The following is a 21,613-nucleotide window of genomic DNA, read 5'->3' on the forward strand; positions in this document are numbered from 1 at the left end:
GCTTATTTTTATCAGATGAAGCTGATGGTCGCTGCTACAGTAACCCTGTGTGGTTACAGCTCTGACAGTGAACAAGTGCTCGATGCACGTTTCCTTTGTGGCTTCCCTCCCTGCCCCGTCTTCCCACCCCTCAGGGCCCAAAATAGGGTGTTTGACTTTGTTCTGCCTTAGTTGTGAATGCTGCCTGTTGCAACAGGCAGGGTCCACCCATCCAGGCTCCACTCGCTTGGTCCATCAGCCACCATTGTCCCCCTCTCTTCTTGTCCTACCTTCGCTGTCTTCAGTGGGCAAAGCACAGGTCTCCAACCCCAAGTATGTGGCTGGGTTTTCTTTGTTTTGACGTGGAAAAAAGCACAAAACAACTCTCCCAAGGCTGCTAACTTGGGCTGGGGGAAAAAAACCTCTTCATTGACAGGATAAAGTCTGATTTGAAACAACAACAAGAAAAATACTTCTCTTGCCTTGAGCCCGCTTCTTCCCCTTTTAGAGCCATTATGGGGAAGGCAGGACCAGAGAATAAAGGCTGGTGCTCTCCTACACTGCAGAGACTAGTTCATCTCCCAGGGCTTCCCACCTGCCCCGAGCAGTTATGACCCACGTCTCCTGGGGTGGTACCAGAGCCTCATCAGTGGATTTACCAGTGCTCCAGTTCCATCGAGTAATTTCTGCTGATGCTATTCTACTAGTGAGGCTTTATAGCTCATTCTACTTGAAGAAATTTTCAGCCTCTCAAGCTCTTCCCCAGCTGGTTGGTCTCCAATTCTGGCTCCCAAACTGCACTAGGGCATTACAAGCAGCTGTCCCAGGCTTTCAGCTCGTGCCACGGCCACCAGCGCAGCACCACAAAGCTGAGTCCCACTCACCCTTTCCTCCAGGTGAACCTCCAATGAGCCAATCAGGACAGGTGGGGGACAGGCACCCCGGGATACGTCCTGGCTGCACGTCCAGCCCTTCAGGCACGAAACCATGGAGCCACAAAGGACCATCAGCAGCACAGCCCCCTGCTACCGCACCTTACAACCCCATCCCCTTTCTGCCGCTAGCTAGCAGCCACCCACCATGCCCTTCCTCGCTTCACAGCCATCTCATTTTCTCCAGCTCTGCTCCTCACTGCGTTCACACATGGTGCTGCCACCAGTCCTAGGTGTTTCCTGGACAAAGCAGGTTTCTCTGAACTCGGTTCCTCACTATGTGTTGGGCCCAAAATGCTTGCAAGCTTTCATTTTTGCTATGACCAGTTCACACTTACTTCAGCGAAGCCACTTGCCAGCCAGGCTTGCATGGCCTTTTCTGAAGGTGGATGATGGCTGTAGCTGTAGGAGAGAGACACCTTTTTAACCAGAGCAGCTGAAAAGCTGTGCTGCTGATGCTGCTGGCCTCCCAGGCAGAGCTGCAGCTCAGGAGATGCCCTGCACCCTGGCACACAGCCCTTCTGCTGCTGGCAGCCCCAGCACACCTCACTCTGCCCCAGCATAGCCAGGCAGAGAAAGCCCTAAACAGGTCACAGTGGAACCCGCCTGCCCTCACCCTTGAATTCCAGCTTTTCACCAGGAGACCCTGAAACACAGCAGCGATGACCTTGCAGCAAGATGGGTTAGACATGTACCCATAACGTGCTCCGGGGAGCACAGATCCAGTTACACACAGCACACATGCCTACTAACTGCAGGGACATCAGACCACTGTGGTGCTTCCGTGGAGTTCAGGCCCAGCTCTTTGCTTTCCTTAAACCCCTCCTTTTCTGTCTAAACATAAGCAAAAAAGCATCGTCTGAACCACTGAAACACCCAGAGGATTTAGGGATGGTAATTGCTCTTGTTTATATAGAGAAGCTCAGTGCCCAGGATTGCTCTTGGAGAGCTTAGAGCATGGGCATTACAGACCATTGCTCCTCACATCCCTTGTTTTCTTCCAGGTGACTACACTAGCAGTTGGAGGTCAACTGGAGTAGTTCTCCTGTTGCTCACAATAAGGACATACTAAGCAGACCTGTGCCTAGGGGATGGCTACTCTCCCTGTGTAGCGCTGGTGGTGAATTATCTTTGCACTCCTGCAGAGCAACAATTTTGCCTAGCTGCACCCAAACATCGGCAAAACCAGATGCCAAAAGGTCATCTGCACAGTGTGTCTCAAGACACTGTGGGCTTTGATGAAGCCAAACAGAAGCAGATACACGCTGAAAACAACAAACCAAGTATTTGGGAGAGTGAACACAGGCTGAACTAAGCAGGGCAGCCATGCACAGCTTGCTGTGTCAGCAGTTGCAACCACTGGGCAAAGCTTTGAGGAGGACAAACGCCTCAGGTCTAAACGAGATCCAGAAGAAACGTTGCTCTATGTGCAAAGAAAGGTCCTTATGCCACCCATGAAGTTCTTGGAGTGACTCAGGGTCACCTATTCAGCAGCAAGCCCATTTTCATTTGATGATGCAAGTTTGTTTCACCATAACAGCTGGAGCCAAGGACCAGGAAAGAGCCTCCTTCTCACCATTGCTCTCCTGCCAGCACTGCTCCAGCTTGATACAAGGCAGACCCCCAGGCAGAGTGAGCTTCGCTCAGAGGCTAGCTCTTCTGGTCTGGCCCTAAAATAGCATCATGCATCAGGAAACAAAAAGCAAGTGGCTTCATTTTGACATGAGCCTGAAAAACCTGTTGGTGTGAAGCACATGGAAATAGCAGACAAGTTCAATTCATTTGCAGTTTCCCTAACCAGTGTTGTATTTTAATCAGAAACATTCTGAGGCAAGACTAGACATCTTCACTCAATGCAGACCAGCACTTCATCTTAGAAATGCTGCAGCAGATTCTACAAGGAAAGTAACTCCATGCTTAAGAGGGGAAGAAACCAAGGCATCTTAGCTCAAGGTCAGTTGAAGAAAGGAGAGGCAAGCTTCAACACTGCATTTGTTTCTATGGCATAAAACATTCATGAGGGTTGAGCATGATACAACTCATCTTTGAGCTGTGGGGCTCATGCTGAGCATACCCTCCGTTCAAGCATTAAATCTGAGGGTCATGAGTGTATTTAAACCAGTCTCATGTAAATATAACTCTGGCCTCAGCCCAGCTTGTTTGCATAGGTAAGATTAGAGACTGTTACTTGCCAAATCACAGGAACTTTTATGTATCTGAAAGATAGGGCTATTCCAGGACATTTGCTTCTTATCACCCAGTTTTAGTGGAAAATTTAATCCCATTAAGTACACAATTTGAATTACTGAATCCTGGCACAGTCAGATTTCTACACCTCAGTACTAAGCAAGTTCAGAATTACACTCAGAAAAGCAGTTTCCTCCAGGTCTTCCTGCGACAGCACCGCAAGCTGCAGCACACACTGAAACGCACAACCATCGGTGCATGGCAAGGCACAACTGACTATTCAAGAATTGACCTCTAGACCCAAACCAGCCAAAGCAGACAGTCCCCAGTAGCTCAGCTGGGACCATAACAGCACAAGACTTATCTTCACGCTTGCTGCTCCAGGCAGGGTAAGCGCACGCACAAGGAACATGCACAGGTAGTGCACTGGTAGTAAGAGCCGCTAAGAATAGCCTCCATTCTCCATGATTTCATGCTCTGTAAGGTTAGGTAAGGAGTTAGAGATTACAGATAAGTAATTATACATATAAATACATATTTTTCAGATGCATGTAAGTTGGAGCACCGCTTTGCTGCAGCCTTTCACACAGCAATAAGCAACTGTAGGAAGATGGAAGGCAGTGATGCTGCTGCTCACTCAAAGTTGATTTAGGCTCACAATCCCATAGGGCATGCTCTGAGGTCAGTCACATGCACGAAACAAGCGTCTCCAGGACCACAGAACAGTCTCAATCGATAGACATGAGTCTTCAGATATTTGCATTAGCCTTGCAAGTCAGCACACCTCAGACCTGAAACACAAGGATCAGCTGTTGGCTGGAAGGTTGACCATCCCAACCCACTTCAGAGTAAGAACAAAGCCAGTATGTTTGAAAAGCATTTTCAAACTTTATTTACAACTGTCACAGTGACAAAAATGTAGTTTGAAAAAAATGCTAGCTTCTCCCTGAGGCTCAAAAAAGAATTACAGAAATATAGAATGTATATCATACGACAGGAGGAGTTTTACTGGAGTGCTTTGTTCTTTAGATACGTTCAACAACAAATAGAAATATACACAATACTTCCGAAAAAAGGATGCAGACAGAAATATGCAAGTCTTTAGGGCAGACAGCAGGTCTGAAGTCCAAGGATCGCCACCTCATTGCTGCCCACGTGGTAATATCTTTGATATATAGCTTTGACTTGGTGGTACAGACAGTAGAGACCAATAGAGAGTAACACTTAGGAATAAGACAACTGGCTGGTATGCAGGTGTACAAGCTCATTCCAGTAAGACAGCACGACTAGAACAAGTGTTACAGATACAACAGCAGAATCCGTCGCTAGAGAAAATGGTATCACCACATGATGACCGTTCAGTGATCAACCATCCACCAAGACGGGCAGGGAGCACGTATAACCGGGTCTGCGTTGCTGCACCAGAGGACCAGCCGCAGTGTAGGTACACTGAATTTCTCCTGCTTTGTGCTAACTCGTCTCCAAACTCCTATCTGTCTGAAACAGTTATGCAGAGCTGATAAATTATTGCCATTATGTTTAAAACACAAGCAAGACAAGACTAAAACAATCCTGCCAACATGTTAAAAGCAGTTCCCAACCCCCACCAGCGTTTAACTACTCATGAGGTATTAAAAATACAAATACACACATGTCCAAATAGATTTTAAAAATGGAACCAGTTATAAGCAAAGGGGGGGTGGCATTGGGATTATTATGAAAGTTTGGTTAAGGCCTTGACATTTCTTTTTCTCTTCCACGACCTCAGATTTGGTTAAGGTGGTAACTTTTCTTGTCCTATCCCAAGACCAACCGGCTCCCAAGCTGGTCCCCAAAGCTGCGAGATCATCACTTTCCAGGAAAGCAGGAGGTTACCCTGTCTGGCAAGAGACTGGCCTCCTCCCCAAATGGAGACGGATGACTTCTCCTTGGAGCAGGATATGGTGAAAAGGACAACCACAGACTCTGCAAGCCAGTCTGCACTTCATTAAACACCCACGAATGTTTCAGCCTTGCTACGAAGCAGAAATGCATCTTGTCTCAGGACACCTGGGCTAATCCTCTCCCAACAGACCCCTCCTGCAAGCCCCCCTTTTGCTCCTGGTGATCCACACGAGAACTGGTGTTTCATCTTTGGATCACCTCCAGGTCTGGCAGGACTCTCCACTGCGCACATCCCTACCTGCACTGCCAAGGCTCAGAGAAAGCCCTAGAGTACAAAAGCTCAAGGAGATCCCCCACCCCAGCCTTCATGAGCCACTGACCAGCAAGCTGGAGACATGAAACCCTACAGCCTCAAGGACATCAAGGTAAGGAGGCATAAATCATCTGGCTTCAGGCGCTGTACAAGATGAGGCTGACCACAGAGTAGCCTCAGCAAACAAGAGAGGAAAAATTCAAAGCGTTCAAACCTACGTGAGCTCTTGCTGCAGACAGAAGCATCTTCACATCGGAGGCGCATTACCTCACGCTAACCACCTGCAAGATAAAGGAGGGCCTTGCAGCGGAGATGACAAGCAGCAGCCTAACATTATCCTGCAAATACAGCTGTTCAGCATCGAAGAGTCTAAAGGCAAAGAGAGGCAGGGGGGAAAAAACAGCTTTGGGAAAAGTGGCTGGAAAACAGGCTCACCAGCAAGAGCAAGAGACCCAACTACTCCTACAGAGGATGCTTACGTTACCCTAGGAGGTGCTGAACCGGGGAGAACTACAGGCCCCTCATCAGGAGAGCATTCAGCCATGCTTCACTACGGACACCCCTTCCACCCCCCAACACACAAAATGGAAGCTGTAAGAAAGGCAAATCTGAGAGATGCCGGCTCTGTTCTCACACTGCCAGCCGGAGGCAGCTCCCAGCCGAACGCTTCAACCTCCAGCTTTCCTCCCCCTCCCCAAGCTCCCCCCTCCAGCGGTCCCTCGCACGGTCACCCTCTACCATGTGCTTGGAATTTCACTGCTGCCTCCGCCTCGGAAAAATACAGATAGTGATCTCGAGAACAGCAAACATTTCTCTGCGTTACTTCCTTCCTTCCTCAGGAGGTCTGGTGACACCGAGGGCTTCAGTTCTCAATACAGAGAATACAAAAAAACTAAGATCTCGCAGGTGCAAAATTGAACTTGTCTTTTTTTTAAAAAAGACTTTCCAAAGAAGTGTGGCTCTTCCTTCAGAAGGGTGCGGTCCCTTGCTTTTCCTCAGATACCATTTATTGCTCCTTGTTGTCCTTCTTTGCATCTTCACAGTTTTCTTCCTCCTCTTCCTCCTCCTCCTCCTGAACAAGGAACTCTTCAGGTGGCCACCTCAGCTCACCACTCTCCACATCACCCTCCGTCGGCTCCACCACAATCGAGGGCAGGCGGTCCTTCAGCTTACAGTAACGGTCGAAATCCGAGGGATCGGGAAAGATCTGAAAGAGACAAGAAAGAGCTTGTAAGAGGGGTTGTGTTCAAGTGGTCTTAGCCAAAACCCAACTCTCGAGACACTTGGGTCTTTGGGGCAGACTAGTCTGGGCACAGAGCAAACCACTGAGTGACAGGACTATTGAACTTGTGAATAAGCTTCTCTAACCTGAGTATGGGAAACCAGTGCTGCCCAAGCAGCTTCCAAGACACATACTTGCTTGGATAGCACTCCACAAACAGGCATCAGCCTTTTGGATATTTATCTGAACACCTCATCCCCACCATCACTGCTTTTGCGTTAATGCTCAGGAGTTTGCGCACTGAGCTATCTCAATCAGAGAATCTGAGATCTCATTTCCTGCTGCTGGTCAAGCTACACACAAGAACAGCCTTGTGCTCCAGGCTCTGCTGCTAGAAGGGAGGAGGTGGGACATGGCAACCCAGTCCTAGAGCGGTCTGGACCCTTGCAGCAGGGGCCTGTATCTGGTATCACTCCAGGGCCACAGCACCAGAACGAAAGAGAAGTTCAACTAGATTTTAGAAATAATTTTGGTAGTGTTCTGCATGCTACAGCTACCACACATCAGCACTGAACTCAAAAGGAGGACAGTCATGTTGCCGAAGGGTTGGAGACTGGACCATATTTCTTAGGGCAGGAGGTACCTGGTGCAAGGAATAGGGCAGGTTGGCAAGGCCAGGTTGCATGGGGTTTTGAGCAACCTGGTCTAGTGGAAGGTGTTCCTGCCCATGGCAGGGGGGTTGGAACTAGATGATCTTTAAGGTCCCTTCCAACCCAAACCATTCTATCATTCTGTGATATGCAGACCCCCTTACCCCTAGTTCCCCAAGGTGCACAGAGCAGTACCTTATCTCTTCCCTCCTACCTGTAACTTGCCACGTGGGTGCACACACTCATGCATGGCAGCAGCACCAGGGCCCATACATGCTGGCAGTGCCACTGGGATGCACGCTTTGGTCCTACTAGGAACCAAAGCAAAGGCACAGGTAGGGGAAAAACTGCTGCTGCAGTGCAGTGTTAGCAGGAGGTTTGCATGACTGAATGGCAGCATGAACAGAAAAGGTTGCAGTTAGTTATAGGGATGCCCTACTAAGGGAGCAGCTTCAAACCCCAGCTCATCCAGAAGAGAATTGCTGGGTTACAAGAACCAGTTGCCACATCAGATCCCCTGGTTGGTAACCACAAAATTAAACAATTACCATCTGTTGATCTGATTCAAACAATTTTATCAGAGCACTCATTTCACATTACAGTTGCATTTAAACACCCCAAAGATCATAAAATGTTTTCCCCTCCAGGCCATAGATGAGGTGAGGAGTCAAGCACTGTATTTTTCTTTGAACACCAGCTGCATTCAAGTAAGCCATCAGAGCATCCTCACAGAGAACAGCACTGCTAGCCTCAGATGGGCACACCACTTCTGGGTGCCTCAGTCCAAGAACAAGATCTCATCCGCTTTGATCTTTGTGGTTCCAGTTGCAAAAAGCAGGTTTCTTATCCAGGAGCCCTGAGCATTAACCACGAAGCATCATACTCCTCATGCCAATCACACAAGTACCCACCACCTTGGGAAGCCCTGGCCCAAATCCCAAAGTGAAACATCATCCTATCAGCTTGTTCTTCAGCCTAGCACCTATTAACCACACCACTACTTCCTTGTCAATATTCAGTCTTGTACCACTCAGCCGCTTTTTTCCCCTCACATCCAAAGCTTTGTGGCAACAAACTTGAGAAAGCCATTAGGTTGCAAAGTCAGACAAAGTAACTTCGGGAGGGGATGCTCAGGCAAGCAACTCAATGTGAAGGTAATGCACAACACGGGCTGTTTGCACACATCCATCTGGTCCTGGGGACAGCAATGCAGGAGGCCAGCTCCCACCATCAGCACTCACCACCTATATGCTTTTGAGGTGCACAAAAGCAAGCGAGGTCTTTGAACACAGCCACGTTAACATGGGCGCTGCAATATGAGGTCCTTGCTATTAGTCACTCCCAGCACCAGCGAGACACTGACTGTTTCCTGGGGCTTTGTGGCTTCTGCTTGGCCAAACAAAGGCTGTTTCAGACGTGCAGTGCGTTACTGGAAGTGTAGTCAGTGGCTCTTAAGCATCAACTCGTTATCTAAACTCAGGATAGGAAAAAAAATACCCTTGACATTACATGGTTTAGAAGGTTGCAATGGAAAAAGAAGTGTGGTTCAGGAGGTTACATAAGCTGATAATGTCATGAAAATAGCCTCCCGTGCAAGAAAAATAGCGGTATAATAATTAAACTAACCTTTGGCTGCTATCATTTTAAGCACATTAGGTCAAATTGGAGCAATTTCTTTGAAAATAGCCTGCCAGGTTTTTTTTCCAGAAACTAAGTAGTAGTCATTTCCTTACAAACAAATATCCCCGAAACGTGGTATGTAGCTTTTTTAATAAAAATAAAAACCTAGCACAATCTTATCTCAAGCAGCTGCAGGACAGGCCGAACCCAAGAAGGTCAGGATTTTTTCCACTAAGTCATGCTTTTTAATCGTTGAGGCAGCATGAAGCAAGATGTTGCAACTGCACTTTCAAGGGGTGTGGACAGTCAATGGAAAAAATACACAAAGGCAGATTTCCTCACATGTGATGAGCAGGGCAACACGTTAGGCCAAGCACAGGGACTGAAGGAAAAAGGTTTGCCAATTAAGACTTTGTGTATCCAGGGAAGCTGGGTGGAAAAGTTACCCCAGCCAGCCTCCCTGCTCACTCTGAAATAAGCTGTATTGCCAGACTCTTTATAGAAGATGAGCAAGCACCAGCTTTCTGCTGTGTGCCAGGCTGTGTTTGTTGGTCCCATGTGACTAATCTGGTCCCACTCCAGATTTAGACAATGGGAAGGAAAAAAAAAAAACAACTCAGACTTGCAACAAAGTCCCCACAGGGAATGCAGCAGCTCAGCTCTGACCTGCAAGCTCTGCAGAGCAGCCAGGACAGCTTGTCCAGCAAAACCTGCCTATGAGCCCTTCTGCTCACGTTACCCAGCCCAGGCGCATGGAAGGAAGACTTTGCGTCTCCCCACCACCCCAGGAGCACAGCAGCAATGGGTTAACTTCTACCTGTTGTGTATCAGAGGGAGCCGCCTTCCACAGAGCTGAAGCAGACACCTACTTCTGGCTCATCTGGTCACTTGATTGGGGACAAGTGACAACCAGCAACTGGTTGCAAAGGCTACCTAAAAGCAAGTTTAGCAGCAGTTCAAATGTATCTTCTTTCTTGTCACTTGTGTGATACAGCACGAGCAGATGCAACTGCATCCGCAGAGACCCCTTCCTCCTTCTGTAGCTGAGCCCCAACTCCTGGCTCACAGAGAGACACATCCAGCACCTCTGGAGTCCACAGAAGACACGTGTATCACTTCTCACATGACTCAACACACAGCTCCTCACTCACTGCAAAGCTGGTTTTCACAGGCCTCTCCAGATGATGTTTTGGGAACTGGTCTCCTCATGGACTGATCCAGATCACACACAAATCAACCAAACTCCTGCCCTGCATCTGGAAAGGGCAGTGAAAAGCAGAACTTGAAATGATTTTAGAAATATCATGTTTGCCTCTGTTTCGGATGATCTAGCTCTACTATCCTTGAATGAAGTCTTGGCAACAAGAATGGAAAGTTCTCATTGCCCTGGGGAGGCTTATACCCTCTCTCAGCATTCACAGGGATGGAGAAACACCAAAAGCAGGAGAGATGTCAGACAATTAAGAGGATTAGCTCAGAGCTACCATAATCCAAGTGACACTTGTAAATTCAAAACAACTTCCACATGTGTACTCCATACCAACACCCATAGTTAAAATGCTTGTCTTCCCTCCCGTGGCACTGAAAACTATTTCAATCGCATTACAGGGAGACTAAGGTAACGAGATCTTTCCAAATTAAGTTACTGTTTTGGGGGAAAGCTTCGCTTCACTGTAATTCTATACAAGACTGGAAAGTCTGCACTGAGAGGCATACCATTTCACATACAGGATACACCCCTGATGTACACATATCACTCATCCTCCCAGTACTAAAAAGCTAAGTTCTGTGCCTCTTCAGCAGTATCAAGTCAATATTGCAAATCCCAAATCAGCATTTAAGTTCTTGAAATAAAACTTTACTGCCACTGAGAAGCATGGCAAGCTCATTTCAGGAAATATTTAAATCATCTCTTGGTGTACTCTTTGAAGGAATTTTTCAGCTATAAGCAGCGCTAATACATAACATTTACTTACACAGTAGTCATGACTCAAAACTGAGCTCCATCTAGTATGTACATAGCAGCTTGTGACTCAGGTTTCTGAACAATGACAACTCCCCAGTCACGGACAGACTGCCCTATGCGGGGGGACGGTGGCTGGGAAACTTCATACATCATAACAATTTTCCATGAAAGTATCAAGGCATTGAGTGGGGAGGAAAAAACATGCACCGAGATGTTCTGATTAGCTGCTGTCTTCCGTTTGCATTTCAGTGGAACACTTTTTTGAAGAGCATAGCTGCAAACATGATCAGTTTTGGCTCCATTTATCCCATATCCTGCTTCTGCCTTCATTTAAGGTCCCAGACTCTGGAATACACATTGACTTAGCCTACTAATCTTGTCTAGTAACCATGCATCTAGATTTAGGTTGGATATAAGGAAGAAATTTTTTACAATGAGGGCACTGGAACAGGTTGCCCAGAGAAGTTGTGGCTACCTCATCCCTGGAAGTGTTCAAGGCCAGGTTGGATCAGGCTTTGAGCAACCTCATGTAGTGGAAGGTGCCCCTGCCCATGGCAGGGGGGTTGAAACTAGATGATCTTTAAGGTCCCTTCCAACCCAAACCATTCTATGCATTGGATGTGCTATGTGAACAACTTATCCTAAACTCACTTGCTATCACCAGCTTTTTGCAGCCTGACCTTCTTGGGTTCAGCCTGTCCCACAGCTGTTTGAGATAAGATTGTTCCAGAGCTGGGTTTTTTTATTAAAAAAGCTGCATACCACATTTCAGGGATATTTGTTTGTAAGGAAATGACTACTACTTAGTTTCTGGAAAAAAGCCTGGCAGGCTATTTTCAAAGGACCTTCCACAGTAGCAAACACCAGCTCTAATAGAGGAGAACTTCACCTGCACAAAACAAGGTTGCACAGACATGAAGCACCTTACACACAAGACAATCATAGAGGAAAGCTCAATTTCTACCCTTTGTCATCAGCCCCCAGATCAGTAACATGTTGGATCCCCAGGTTTAGATGGGGAGATGCCATAGACACAGCCCAAACTCCTCAGCACCGGCACCGAGCATCACAGCTCCCTGAGAACATCAGCGCTTCGCTGGTGCTGGTGAAAAGGCATTGCATTCACCAAAAACGATTTCCCAAACGAGACAAACAATCCAAAGCTTTTGCTGTCGACACTGGATGGAGTGTTAAGCCTATTTACCTAGATTCAGCCAGTTTGACGTGATTCACAGCTAGCCGTGGCACCGATTAACCTAGACAGATCCCAGCATGATGCGATCATGACTTAAAGAGCTCAAGCTCCCCATGACAACCAAACCCCAGCTGATGACATGAGGCATCCTCAGCCTCCGCATGTCAATCTCCTAAGAGGGAGCCTAAGGTCCCACAGGACCAGCGAGCCGGTCAGACAGCCAGTCCACAGCACGATAGCTCAACTCAGGACACAGCATTTGCTCAAAATAAACGCTTCGGGCATCAAAGTGGTTTTTTGGTTGTGCTCAGACCCAGCTCCACTGCCAAGAAGCAAGGCAGGGTTCAGATCGAGGTGCCGTTTTGACAACAGCTCCATGAAATGATTAATTTGGCCTCAGTTTCGGGAGCATCGTTCACGCTGCTGAGAGACAGCATCAGAGGATGCTAAGGAGGCTTTTCAGAGCACAGGTATATCTAGGGGCTGGAAAATAGCAAACAGTACATTAGCTCCAACTGGCAGTGAAAAAGGCCCAGCTCGCCTTTTTGCAGGCAGGAAGTGCACGAAGCCCTCCATAGGCACATCTGTTTGTAGCAGGGGCATCTTGAGCCATCAGCTGCATTTCAACGAGGTTTTTGTTTAGTAAGTCCCATGGGAATTATGGGACATCTATTAAAGATCCAGAAATAGCTCTTCACTGCAGGCACAAGACCCAGCATGACATCATCTCTTCAGCTGCATCTTCTGTTTTGTCTGTGTCGCCCTGCTCTGAGACTCCTGCCCTGATTCCACCATTCACTTCTGCTCAGGCCCTCTACATCTGTTGGCTGAACCACCTTCAGGGGGCTCAGAGCACAGCAGCTTTAAGTCGCAAATACAGTAACACAACTGCTTTACACAGAAAGGTTTTGAGATTAGCACATTAGCTTACAAGCCTTTTGCGTATTAACTGGAAAAAGGCATTTCTGTGCTGAGGAAGCACATTTTGCAAGTGAAACTGCAGAAACTACTAAGTCTAAACAGGCAACTCCGTTATCACTGATCTGACTTCTGTGGTCTGAGTTTTCACATCACTGCCTAAAGAGCAGTGACAGACAGCCCACCAAAGGTCAGGTTGGGGGGTGCACACCTTCAGCTGATGTCTAGACAGACACTCCAGAGCATGAGCAGAGGCAAGGGGTGGAGGAAGCAGAAGGAAAAAGTCAATAAGCCAAGTTCCCTCCAAAATCAGCAAGACAGACAGGAGCCCTGAAGTTCAGTGAACTCCATGGGACAGAGGAATCCGATTGCTGAAGTTTATACTCTGTATGAGTTTGTTTCTTCAGTTTACTTCCAAGTAAAGGCAAAATACTTTGAAGCAGTACTGTTGGTTGGACAGTCTGCCTGCAGCAGATACTGATGTGCTGTATGGTTCCAGCAAAGCTGCTGCACCATCTCCCCTGGTCCAGACCATTTGATGTCTGCATATGGTGGAAGTAGCAGCCCCCAGGCTCACGACTAGGATCCTACAGACCAACTCCCAAGCAGTCCCTGCTCTGCACAGCCCAAAGGGGGACATTCTGAACCTCAGTTTGAGGCAACCTCTGCAATAAAATAAATACAACTTCTACAACTAGAACAAGAGAAACTTTTGAAATTAAAAGCTTGCCTCCCCCAGTTCTGGCTCCCCTTCTTTTTTTGCCCTTGTAGCCAGCCAAGGACTGTTACACTCACATCATGAGTGCCCGACTCCGCAGATGAGCGGAGGAAGATGTTGCAGCTTAGAACAACAAGCCTCAGTGTAGGAGCAGTCATGCTCCATTAGCCCTGTCTGGTTTTAAGTTATTGCACTACAGCCTTCAGACTAACATACAGTTTTCCACGTACCAAACTCTCTCCATCAGCAAGATGAAGCACAAAGTGCCGAAGTCCAAGGCAGCACAAAAAGTTCACAGTGCGATTTGCATCAGATTTGTCCTTGCTGTTCTAACTTGAGTTTTCAACCCTTTAAGGATGCTTTCGGCTTACCTTGATGCACACTGTGACATTCCCAGCCTAGCAGCCAGAGGAGGAAGGCTGGACCCTGCTCCCCAATCCTCTTTACACTAACCTGATCTGGAGGCAGACCTCATACACAGCCCACACACCACTGGCATCCCATCAGGATCTTCCATCTCAACCCCTTCTGCCATCAATTTGGCTTACAACAGAGTGGAGTGTCAGCAGGCAGTTCTCAGTCCTTGCAGGCATTTGAAAAAAGTCATCTATCACTAGACCACTACAGAGGAGAGAAGCAGGATGCATAAACCCTGCCTAGATATGAGGCATCAGCTTTTATGACTCACACACCTCTAGGTTCAGATGATCCACTCAAAACTGAACAGGCCTGTTCCCCAGTTGGCCCAAGCAGACTTATCAAGGTCATTAGCACTTGGTGAAAAACCTCACTGAAGCAATCATTAGAACAAGCAGGGCACCCTAGATACTGCCTCTCACTGGAAAATTTCTACAGGTAGAGGCATTTCACCTGCCTGGGTTAAGCCTCTTCATATGGTGACCCACAAAGACAAAGGAACATTCCATGCAGGCTAGTTAGATGGCTTCAGGTTTATAACCATTCTCATTGCCGTACACTCCCTCTATAGGAGAGGAAAAAGGGGCCATATGCTTTCCACTAACTCGAGCACTGAAGCACAGCACAGCTATTTCCACACACAGGCAATAAACCAAACAACATGCTCTATCCAGATCCAGAATTCTGACCAAAAAAAGCAACGCATCCCCTTTTCCTCCCCGCAGCTTTGGCTTCTGCTGGAGGCCTCAGCCATGGCCCAAAGTTCAGTTCATTTCATGCTTCAGTGCACTGTCATTGCCTCTTAGCTCATTTTTCGGACGTAGATATGTAAGCATACAACAGCACACCTCATTTGAATGCACATTTAGAGTAACTGTCTCTGTGCAGGTTGTGTAACATCTGCAAAGGAAGAACCTGGCATCAGGATCTGACAGTAAAGAGTCACTCAATGCACAGACCAGATGCAGGTGCGCTCAGCACCTCTGCTACATATCATCAAGTCGTCTCCTGGAAGAGCAGGAAAATATGGAACTAGCAGGCCAAGAGGCACAACTTGCCCTTTGATTAACTTTAAGCTAGGAAATGAAAGAGACCTTGAGATGAAAGGATTAAAGCTAGAGCTAGCTTCTAAGATGACCTCTTTGCCCCAATCATTGATCTAGAGGTTAACAGCTAATTACATTGTTCACAACTTTCCAAACAAATCCTGCTCACACCTTCAGGTACTGTTATCTCCAGTGACATTTCAAGGCTTGTTTAGGCTGTCCCTGGCCTCAGTGAATCTTATATTAGACTGTTAACCCTCTCAAACAAGCCCATCAGTCAGGAAACCCAAGAAACCGATAAAAGATTTAAGTGCCATATAAACAGCTCCCTCCTGCTCCAGGCAAACCATTTGTACGCCATGTTACAAAGAGACCCCCCGGTCCTCTCAGCCTGTCGAGTGGCACAAATCCTCCTTCAACCAATGTCCCTGTCTCCCACTGAGACCCCATGAGTGCTGATTGAGCAGAGGCTCCATCACTTCAGAAACAGCCTAGTCCTTTGCCAATCTGGTCCAATACTGAGTGATATTTTAGACAACCGGCTCCTGCCAAGCAAGCATTCCAGTCTGTTGACTAGTTCTCACTATAGCAAGACCTGCTATTAGGTCAGGAGATGGAAAGGTACATTAGACCCGTGTTTGCAGTCCAGCCCAGGCAATTCCAAAAGGGATTACTGCCCAAGCAGCCAGCGAAGCACTTACCTGATACGACAGGCCGTCCTTGCGGGGGCTTAGCCCAATCTCATCCATAGCTGGGGTGTTCATCATCACTTCAGTCATTTCAGCTGATCTCAGATAATCAGAGCTAGAAACAAAAGACAGCATCCAAACCATCGGAGGGGCTCCAGAAGGGCTGAGCAAGATTTAAGCAGCATCAGGAAAGAAAAGGAGGCAGAAGAGGCTGTCGGCACTCTGGTCCCTTCCTTCCCCTCCCCGCCTTGGAAGGGGGTGGAAAGAGAGTGTAAACCGGCGGTACACCCCCCTGTTCCCCGGGAGCAGCTCCCCGACTTTCTCCCCAAGAGCACAGCTCTGTACGGCCCCGGGAGGCTCCGACAGCACCGCTTCGCTCCCACCTCCGCTTCCTCCCGCTCTGCCCCCTAAGGGGGGAAAGTAAAAAACCACAGTAAATAAGTGCAAGCGCTGGGATTTTTCTCTTCTTTTTCATTTTTTTTTTCCCCAGCTGGTGTGCTTTAGCCTCCTGCTGACTTATTTTACAACCGGAGGGACTTCCACACCAGCGGAGCACACGGCGCCAGTCCCAGCTCCGCTTTTACAGCCTTAATGGCATTTCCAGCTCGAGAAAGCGAAGTGGATTCCCACAGTTCGCCGTTCCTCTATCGCGGATCATCCCGCTGTTGCTCGGCTCGCACCGCCGCTACCAGCCTCTGATTCTCCCGCTTTCGCAAGAATCACGTTCCCGGGTTCCACACCGCCCCGCCGCATCGCTTCTGCCCGGGGCGCGGCTGAAGCCTCGGCGGACATGCGGGAGCTCCGCTTCAAGCCCTCACGGCCACGGCAGCAACTCGCCGGAGCCGACGCATCCGCTTCCTCCCACCAGCGGGCCACGACCCCCACCCCCACCCCACGCGAGGAGCGCCCACTCACCAGGGCAGGGGACACAGCACAGACATGAAGTCCCGGCAGAGGCTGCCCCGCGCCCTCGGGGGTGGGGGGTGGCGGGAGGGGCACCCAGGCGCACGGCGCTGCCCCGCGAAGCAGAGCGGCTGAGCGGCACCGGCGGGACGACGCGAGGTGGGACGACGAACTGCCCGAGACCGAAAACCCGCCCTGCCGCCGCCTCCCGTCTGAGCCCGGCGGCCGCCGCCGCGCCGCCTTAAATGGCCCCGGGGGGTGGGGCCCGCCCCGAGTCCCCGCCCCCCACTTGACGTCAACATTTTCATGAATGGCTTCGGCGTGCGGCGCCTGGCGGGGGGTGGGTTGTGTGTGCGCCCGCGTCCGCTCCGTCTAGCGAGCGGGAGGTGGTGGCGGGTTCGCTTCGCTTCGGCCCGGCCCGGCCCGGCGGGTTCGTTATTCTTTACCCTGGCTCTGCGGGCCGAGGTGGGGTGCGGCTCATCCCAGCCTCCCCGGGACCGCCGCTGGCCGCACCGATCATCACTCCGAGCATCAGCCGGGCCGGGGCTGGGTTTACACCTGCGGGACGCGAATCCCCCTTCATGGCGGTGATGGCGGGGGGAGGCTCGGGGCAGGCTGGGGGCTAAGCCAGAGGCTAAGCCAGAGCGTGAGGGCTCTGGCACACGCTGCTGGCCTGGAGAAGTGGCAGCAGCTGCCCAGCCCTGCTCCTCTGAGCACCTTCTGAGCCCAGCATCTCCAGCTGGAGTAAAAGCAGAGTGAGGAACTTCACGAGGCCGAGCTATATTTATCAAAAACATGAATCAATAACGAGAAGGTGCAGGAGGAGAAGGAGGTGGATCCGTTTGCTGCCCGGGGGCAGCTGTAGGTGAAGCACATTTCAAGCCTTCCCCTCCTGACATGGAACTGCTGGAAGACAAAATGCATTGTTGGGCGAAAGGCCTGAGCACCCCCAAAGCCTGCTGAGGTCCTGGCTGCATGACTCGATCCACAGCCTCCTAAGGAACGGGCTGCGCCCCAGGGCAGGTGCCTGCAGGGCACTGCTCTTCGTCGTGGGACTGGACTGGCCCACCAAGGCTGCTGAGAGATGCTAGGTGGTTTTGGGTACTGCTCTCCCCTCTCTTTTCTCACCCAGGGAGCCGTATCTTGCCACACACTGGCAGGTAAAGCTTAGTGCAGGGGCTGGGTTTGTTCCACCTGTTGCTCCGTGCTGCTGCTCAGGCTTTGTCAGCGAAGGGGATAAGCGAGCACGTAACTACAAACTGTCCTTGCAGTTACTGTGCTGCACCTTCAAATGCAGAGCGTTCACCTGCCGCAGCACTTCGTATACGTCTCTATGCACGGGCATATACGCGTTATTTGCCCCAGTGTTTTAAGTGCTTACAAGTGCAAGTTCAGTGTTTCCGAAGGGAAGCTTTGCCCTCGGCTCCACTCGGCCGACCCCCAGAGTGTGTATGAATGTGTACATACATATGTGCGTGCGTTTCCTCAGACCGGATCATTTAATCTTCTTAGATTCATATTATATAATGGGAGTGTATGTGGGTGTTTTACATCAGGCTTCAGCAAGCTGCTGCTTTGTGCCAGATTAAAATGAATCACAAGGAGCTGATCGAGCCCCTGCAGATGCATGGAAATTTGGGTGGGTGTGGGGGTGAGCTCGGTGCAAACCTTACCCGTAAACCCTCTACGGTCTTAACAGGAGGGCGACAGTGGGGCAGACTCAGTGCACACAGCCCCCTGACGCCCACCGAGGCTCCCAACAACGATGTTTGGAAGCAGGGAGAGGAGTAAGAAGACAATCAAGTCTCCAAAGCGCTGGGGAAACAGCTCCCCTGCGTTTGGCTGGCCTGTCTGCCTGGACCCCCTCTCCCTGCAGCATACCCTGGGACACACATGCTCGCCCCTACTGGCTTTGCTAATTTCTGCCCTAAGAGAACACAAAGACTTGATTTTTAAAACACTTTTTTGAAGCTGAATGGCCTAAGTCGGTGCCTGGTGGTACGTGCAGGGGCTGGGAGACCACTCTGGGAGAAGGAGAGAGGCCTCAGGCAGTGTCAATCCATATTATGAAGTCTCTTAAAATTAACTTTACAGCCTGCCCCGAGTGCCCTTGTCTCCCACTGTGTCCAGCTGAAACGTGGGATGCAAAATGGGGCCATAGCTCAATTCTCTGTGATGTTTCATCAGAAACAAGCCTGCCTGTCTCCCTCATATGTACACATACTCGCTATGGATTTCCCGGTCTCGTTTGTGCAATCCCTGAAGTCTCTCTTGCACCAGGCACGCCGAGCTATCTCTCTAAATGCCCTCCTACGCTCGTCAGGACTTGAGGTCCAAGGTTTTCCCCTCCTTGGAAAGCATGTTGCTTTGAATATCTAATTCTTGATACCCCCGAACCTCTGAAGGAGACCTAGGGACAGGACCAGGGCTTGCCCTCCCCTCCGTCCACACTCCACGACTCCCACAGCCACCCCTGAGAAAAAGAAGCTCAGATCTACTCTTCGCCCATGTCCTCTGGATGCCTGCCTTGCCATCCCTGCTGGCACAGGCAGATAGTTTCAAGGTTCCACCTACATAACAGCTTTTTTTTGGGGGAAAAAGAAAAAAGCAACAAACAACTAATAAAAATCCCTGGGCGCGTACGTGCTGAGGGCGCGGAGTCCTTCCCAGCGACTTGGTGAGAACATCAGCCCCGGCCCTGGCCGATTCCCGTCGGGAGGCCTGGGGATCGGTGCTTTCATTGCTCGCTTTGGCTCCAAGCCACCGCGAGATTTATTCGCGTGATTAACCATAAGCACGTTAATAGTCCTTTTGAGAGAAAAGGCACACCTCCCATGGTTTCCATCAACAGCGCTGGGGTGCTTTGCCGGATCAGGTGTGGCTGAAACCTCCCCCCACACCCCCCTAGAAGCGTAATGTTTTTGGGTGAGGTGTGTACTAGGAACACTGCACCTTTGCCCCTTCCCTTGGGGGAAGTCTTTGTGAAGATATTCAGGTATCCCAGGGATGGGAGATGTTTTGTAAGCCTGGGGAGGTGTCGTCCACGCAGGAGAGTTGTCCTGTAATAGCCGTGCCGCCGCCTTCTCTCCTTGCCCCAGCCAGGTATGAAAAGCTGGGGCTACAGAGGTGGAGCAGGAGGAGCTGTTATACCCTCATTGCAGCTACTACCTTAACAAAGACAAGCTTTCCCTTGTAGATAAGCCTTTATACCAACATCTGGGCTGAAATTCAGGGAGCCCCATTAACCCTTGAGGTGCTGAGCCACCGCCTTAGAAATTCACGTACCCGAGCAGTCACTTTTCTTTATATCCCAGATCCTAAATCCTTTGAGCAACCTGATCTAATGGAAGGTATCCCTGCCCATGGCAGGGGGGTTGGAACTAGATGATCTTTAAGGTCCCTTCCAAACCAAATCATTCTATGATTCTATGATTCTAAAAGGCCAAATGCTTACTCCTCTCAGGTGGAAAAGCAAGAGGACTTTCCTGCCACCCATGGCCCCACAACTGTGAAGCAATAGATGGGAGGAACGGGTAAAATGGGATCAGCTCAAAGTATTTAATTGCAAATGAGAATGAACAACTTCGCTCTTCCTTTGCCTCCAGGGAGCAAGAGGCAAGCACTTCAAAGTGCCGGTTTTTTACCATTTTTTGTTTTCATCCAGTTCTGGTAAATGGAGCCCATCCTGCCCTGATTTCCACTTCTTTCCTCATCTGAGTGCCCATCAGACTCCTGTTTCATTGCTGCATGTTTTTGCATTAAACACTTGGGATTACACCTGCTCACCTGGGGGCAGGAGCAGCAGCACTTGGACTCTCAGCTGGAATCAACCCTGATTTCCAGGGCTCTGAGCTCTCATGTTTTTTTTTTTTTTCCTTTTTCTTTAGTTAATTTTATAAATCTCTATAATATTCGGGGGTTTGGGATAGTGTAAACCAAGGGAAGACAAACAGGTGATAACAGCTGTTCACTTGCATGTTACAAATCAGCTGCAATCTAGCAGGAGCAGCGTGCCAGTGAGGAACAGACCATCCTTCTCCCCACAGAAGTCACTTGTGCATAGCCAGAGCCGAGGAGAAATAAAACTACTGGAGAGTCATTTTCCCAAGTTTTCCCCTAACCTGCTTGCAATGTAAGAGTTTTCCTTGCATTTACCTTCAACCATGCAAATATAACCGTACTACTCATCGAGGGGGCTAACTGCGTGATAGCCGTGGGGCTGAACATCCCTGCAGCAGCGCTGGCATCCCAGACCCTCCGCAGCCGTGCGCGTTGCCACCTCCCTTTTGCCGAGGGGGTAAGTAAGGGTAAGGCTGCACGAGGCGACGTGACCAGCACAGGGTCACCTCCAGTTGGGAGCGGAGCTCGCTGGCTCTTGTCTCCCAGCCAGCGTCGCAAATCCTACAGGGAAAGTTTCCTAGTGAAAAAATAAACTCTTCCCACTCGGAATTTAAAAACAAAACCATGGAAACATTTCTCTCCGTCCTAATGTTTTGCAAAAAGTTATTTTAACAAATTTAAATTTGGGGCTCGATTTGACCGGCCGGTGCCCTTTGAAATAGTTGAATCCAGGCCATCGCCGCAACCATGTCGGAGCCAGGCCTCCAGCTCCGGCTCGCCTGACACACTCACCAGTGTTGGGAACACTAAAGGTCCCCTCCTCAGCCAGGAGGGCAGTGGTGGTGGTCAGTCTGTCCCTCATTCCTGATACCTGAACATATGGAAGCTGCTGTGCAGCAGCTTGCTTTGCTCCCCCATGTTTCATGGCCCCCTTGCGTGCCAAGGATGCTACAGACAGGTTGAAACAGCTGTCACCCACAGCTTGCCACTGTGGTAGCATCACCAGAGACTGTCCCATACGCCTGTGCCCAGCAAAAGCTTCCCAAAAGGCAGTGACTACCGCTCGAACAAACTCCGGGCTGTCCCTGCATGGCCCTACCTGCGCCTGACCCGGTACGAACCCTCGCCTCTCTG

The 21,613-nt window shown here is 49.6% G+C and overlaps 1 protein-coding gene across 1 annotated transcript; it reads right to left on the reverse strand.

Annotated features, from left to right (window-relative positions):
• Window positions 1–6,093: 6,093 nt before the first annotated feature.
• On the reverse strand, window positions 6,094–16,681 carry LBH (LBH regulator of Wnt signaling pathway). The gene is made up of 3 exons (XM_086629967.1): window positions 16,652–16,681; window positions 15,749–15,851; window positions 6,094–6,502 (listed from the first exon to the last, which is right to left on the reverse strand). The coding sequence occupies exons 1-3, from the start codon at window positions 16,675–16,677 to the stop codon at window positions 6,302–6,304; spliced, it is 330 nt and encodes a 109-aa protein (XP_086486093.1). The 5' UTR covers window positions 16,678–16,681; the 3' UTR covers window positions 6,094–6,301.
• Window positions 16,682–21,613: the final 4,932 nt, after the last annotated feature.

Source organism: Tauraco erythrolophus, chromosome 2, assembly GCF_009769465.1.
Source record: "Tauraco erythrolophus isolate bTauEry1 chromosome 2, bTauEry1.pri, whole genome shotgun sequence".
NCBI classification, from domain to species: Eukaryota; Metazoa; Chordata; class Aves; order Musophagiformes; family Musophagidae; genus Tauraco; species Tauraco erythrolophus.

Bases quoted from the DNA above. Each gene is read 5' to 3' on its own strand.
- LBH (XM_086629967.1), bottom strand. From the start codon at position 16,677: ATGTCTGTGCTGTGTCCCCTGCCCTG. The intron at 15,852-16,651 runs GTGAGTGGGCGC...TTTTGTTTCTAG, and splicing joins GTGCTGTGTCCCCTGCCCTG to CTCTGATTATCTGAGATCAG. The intron at 6,503-15,748 runs GTAAGTGCTTCG...TGTCTCTTTCAG, and splicing joins AGGACGGCCTGTCGTATCAG to ATCTTTCCCGATCCCTCGGA.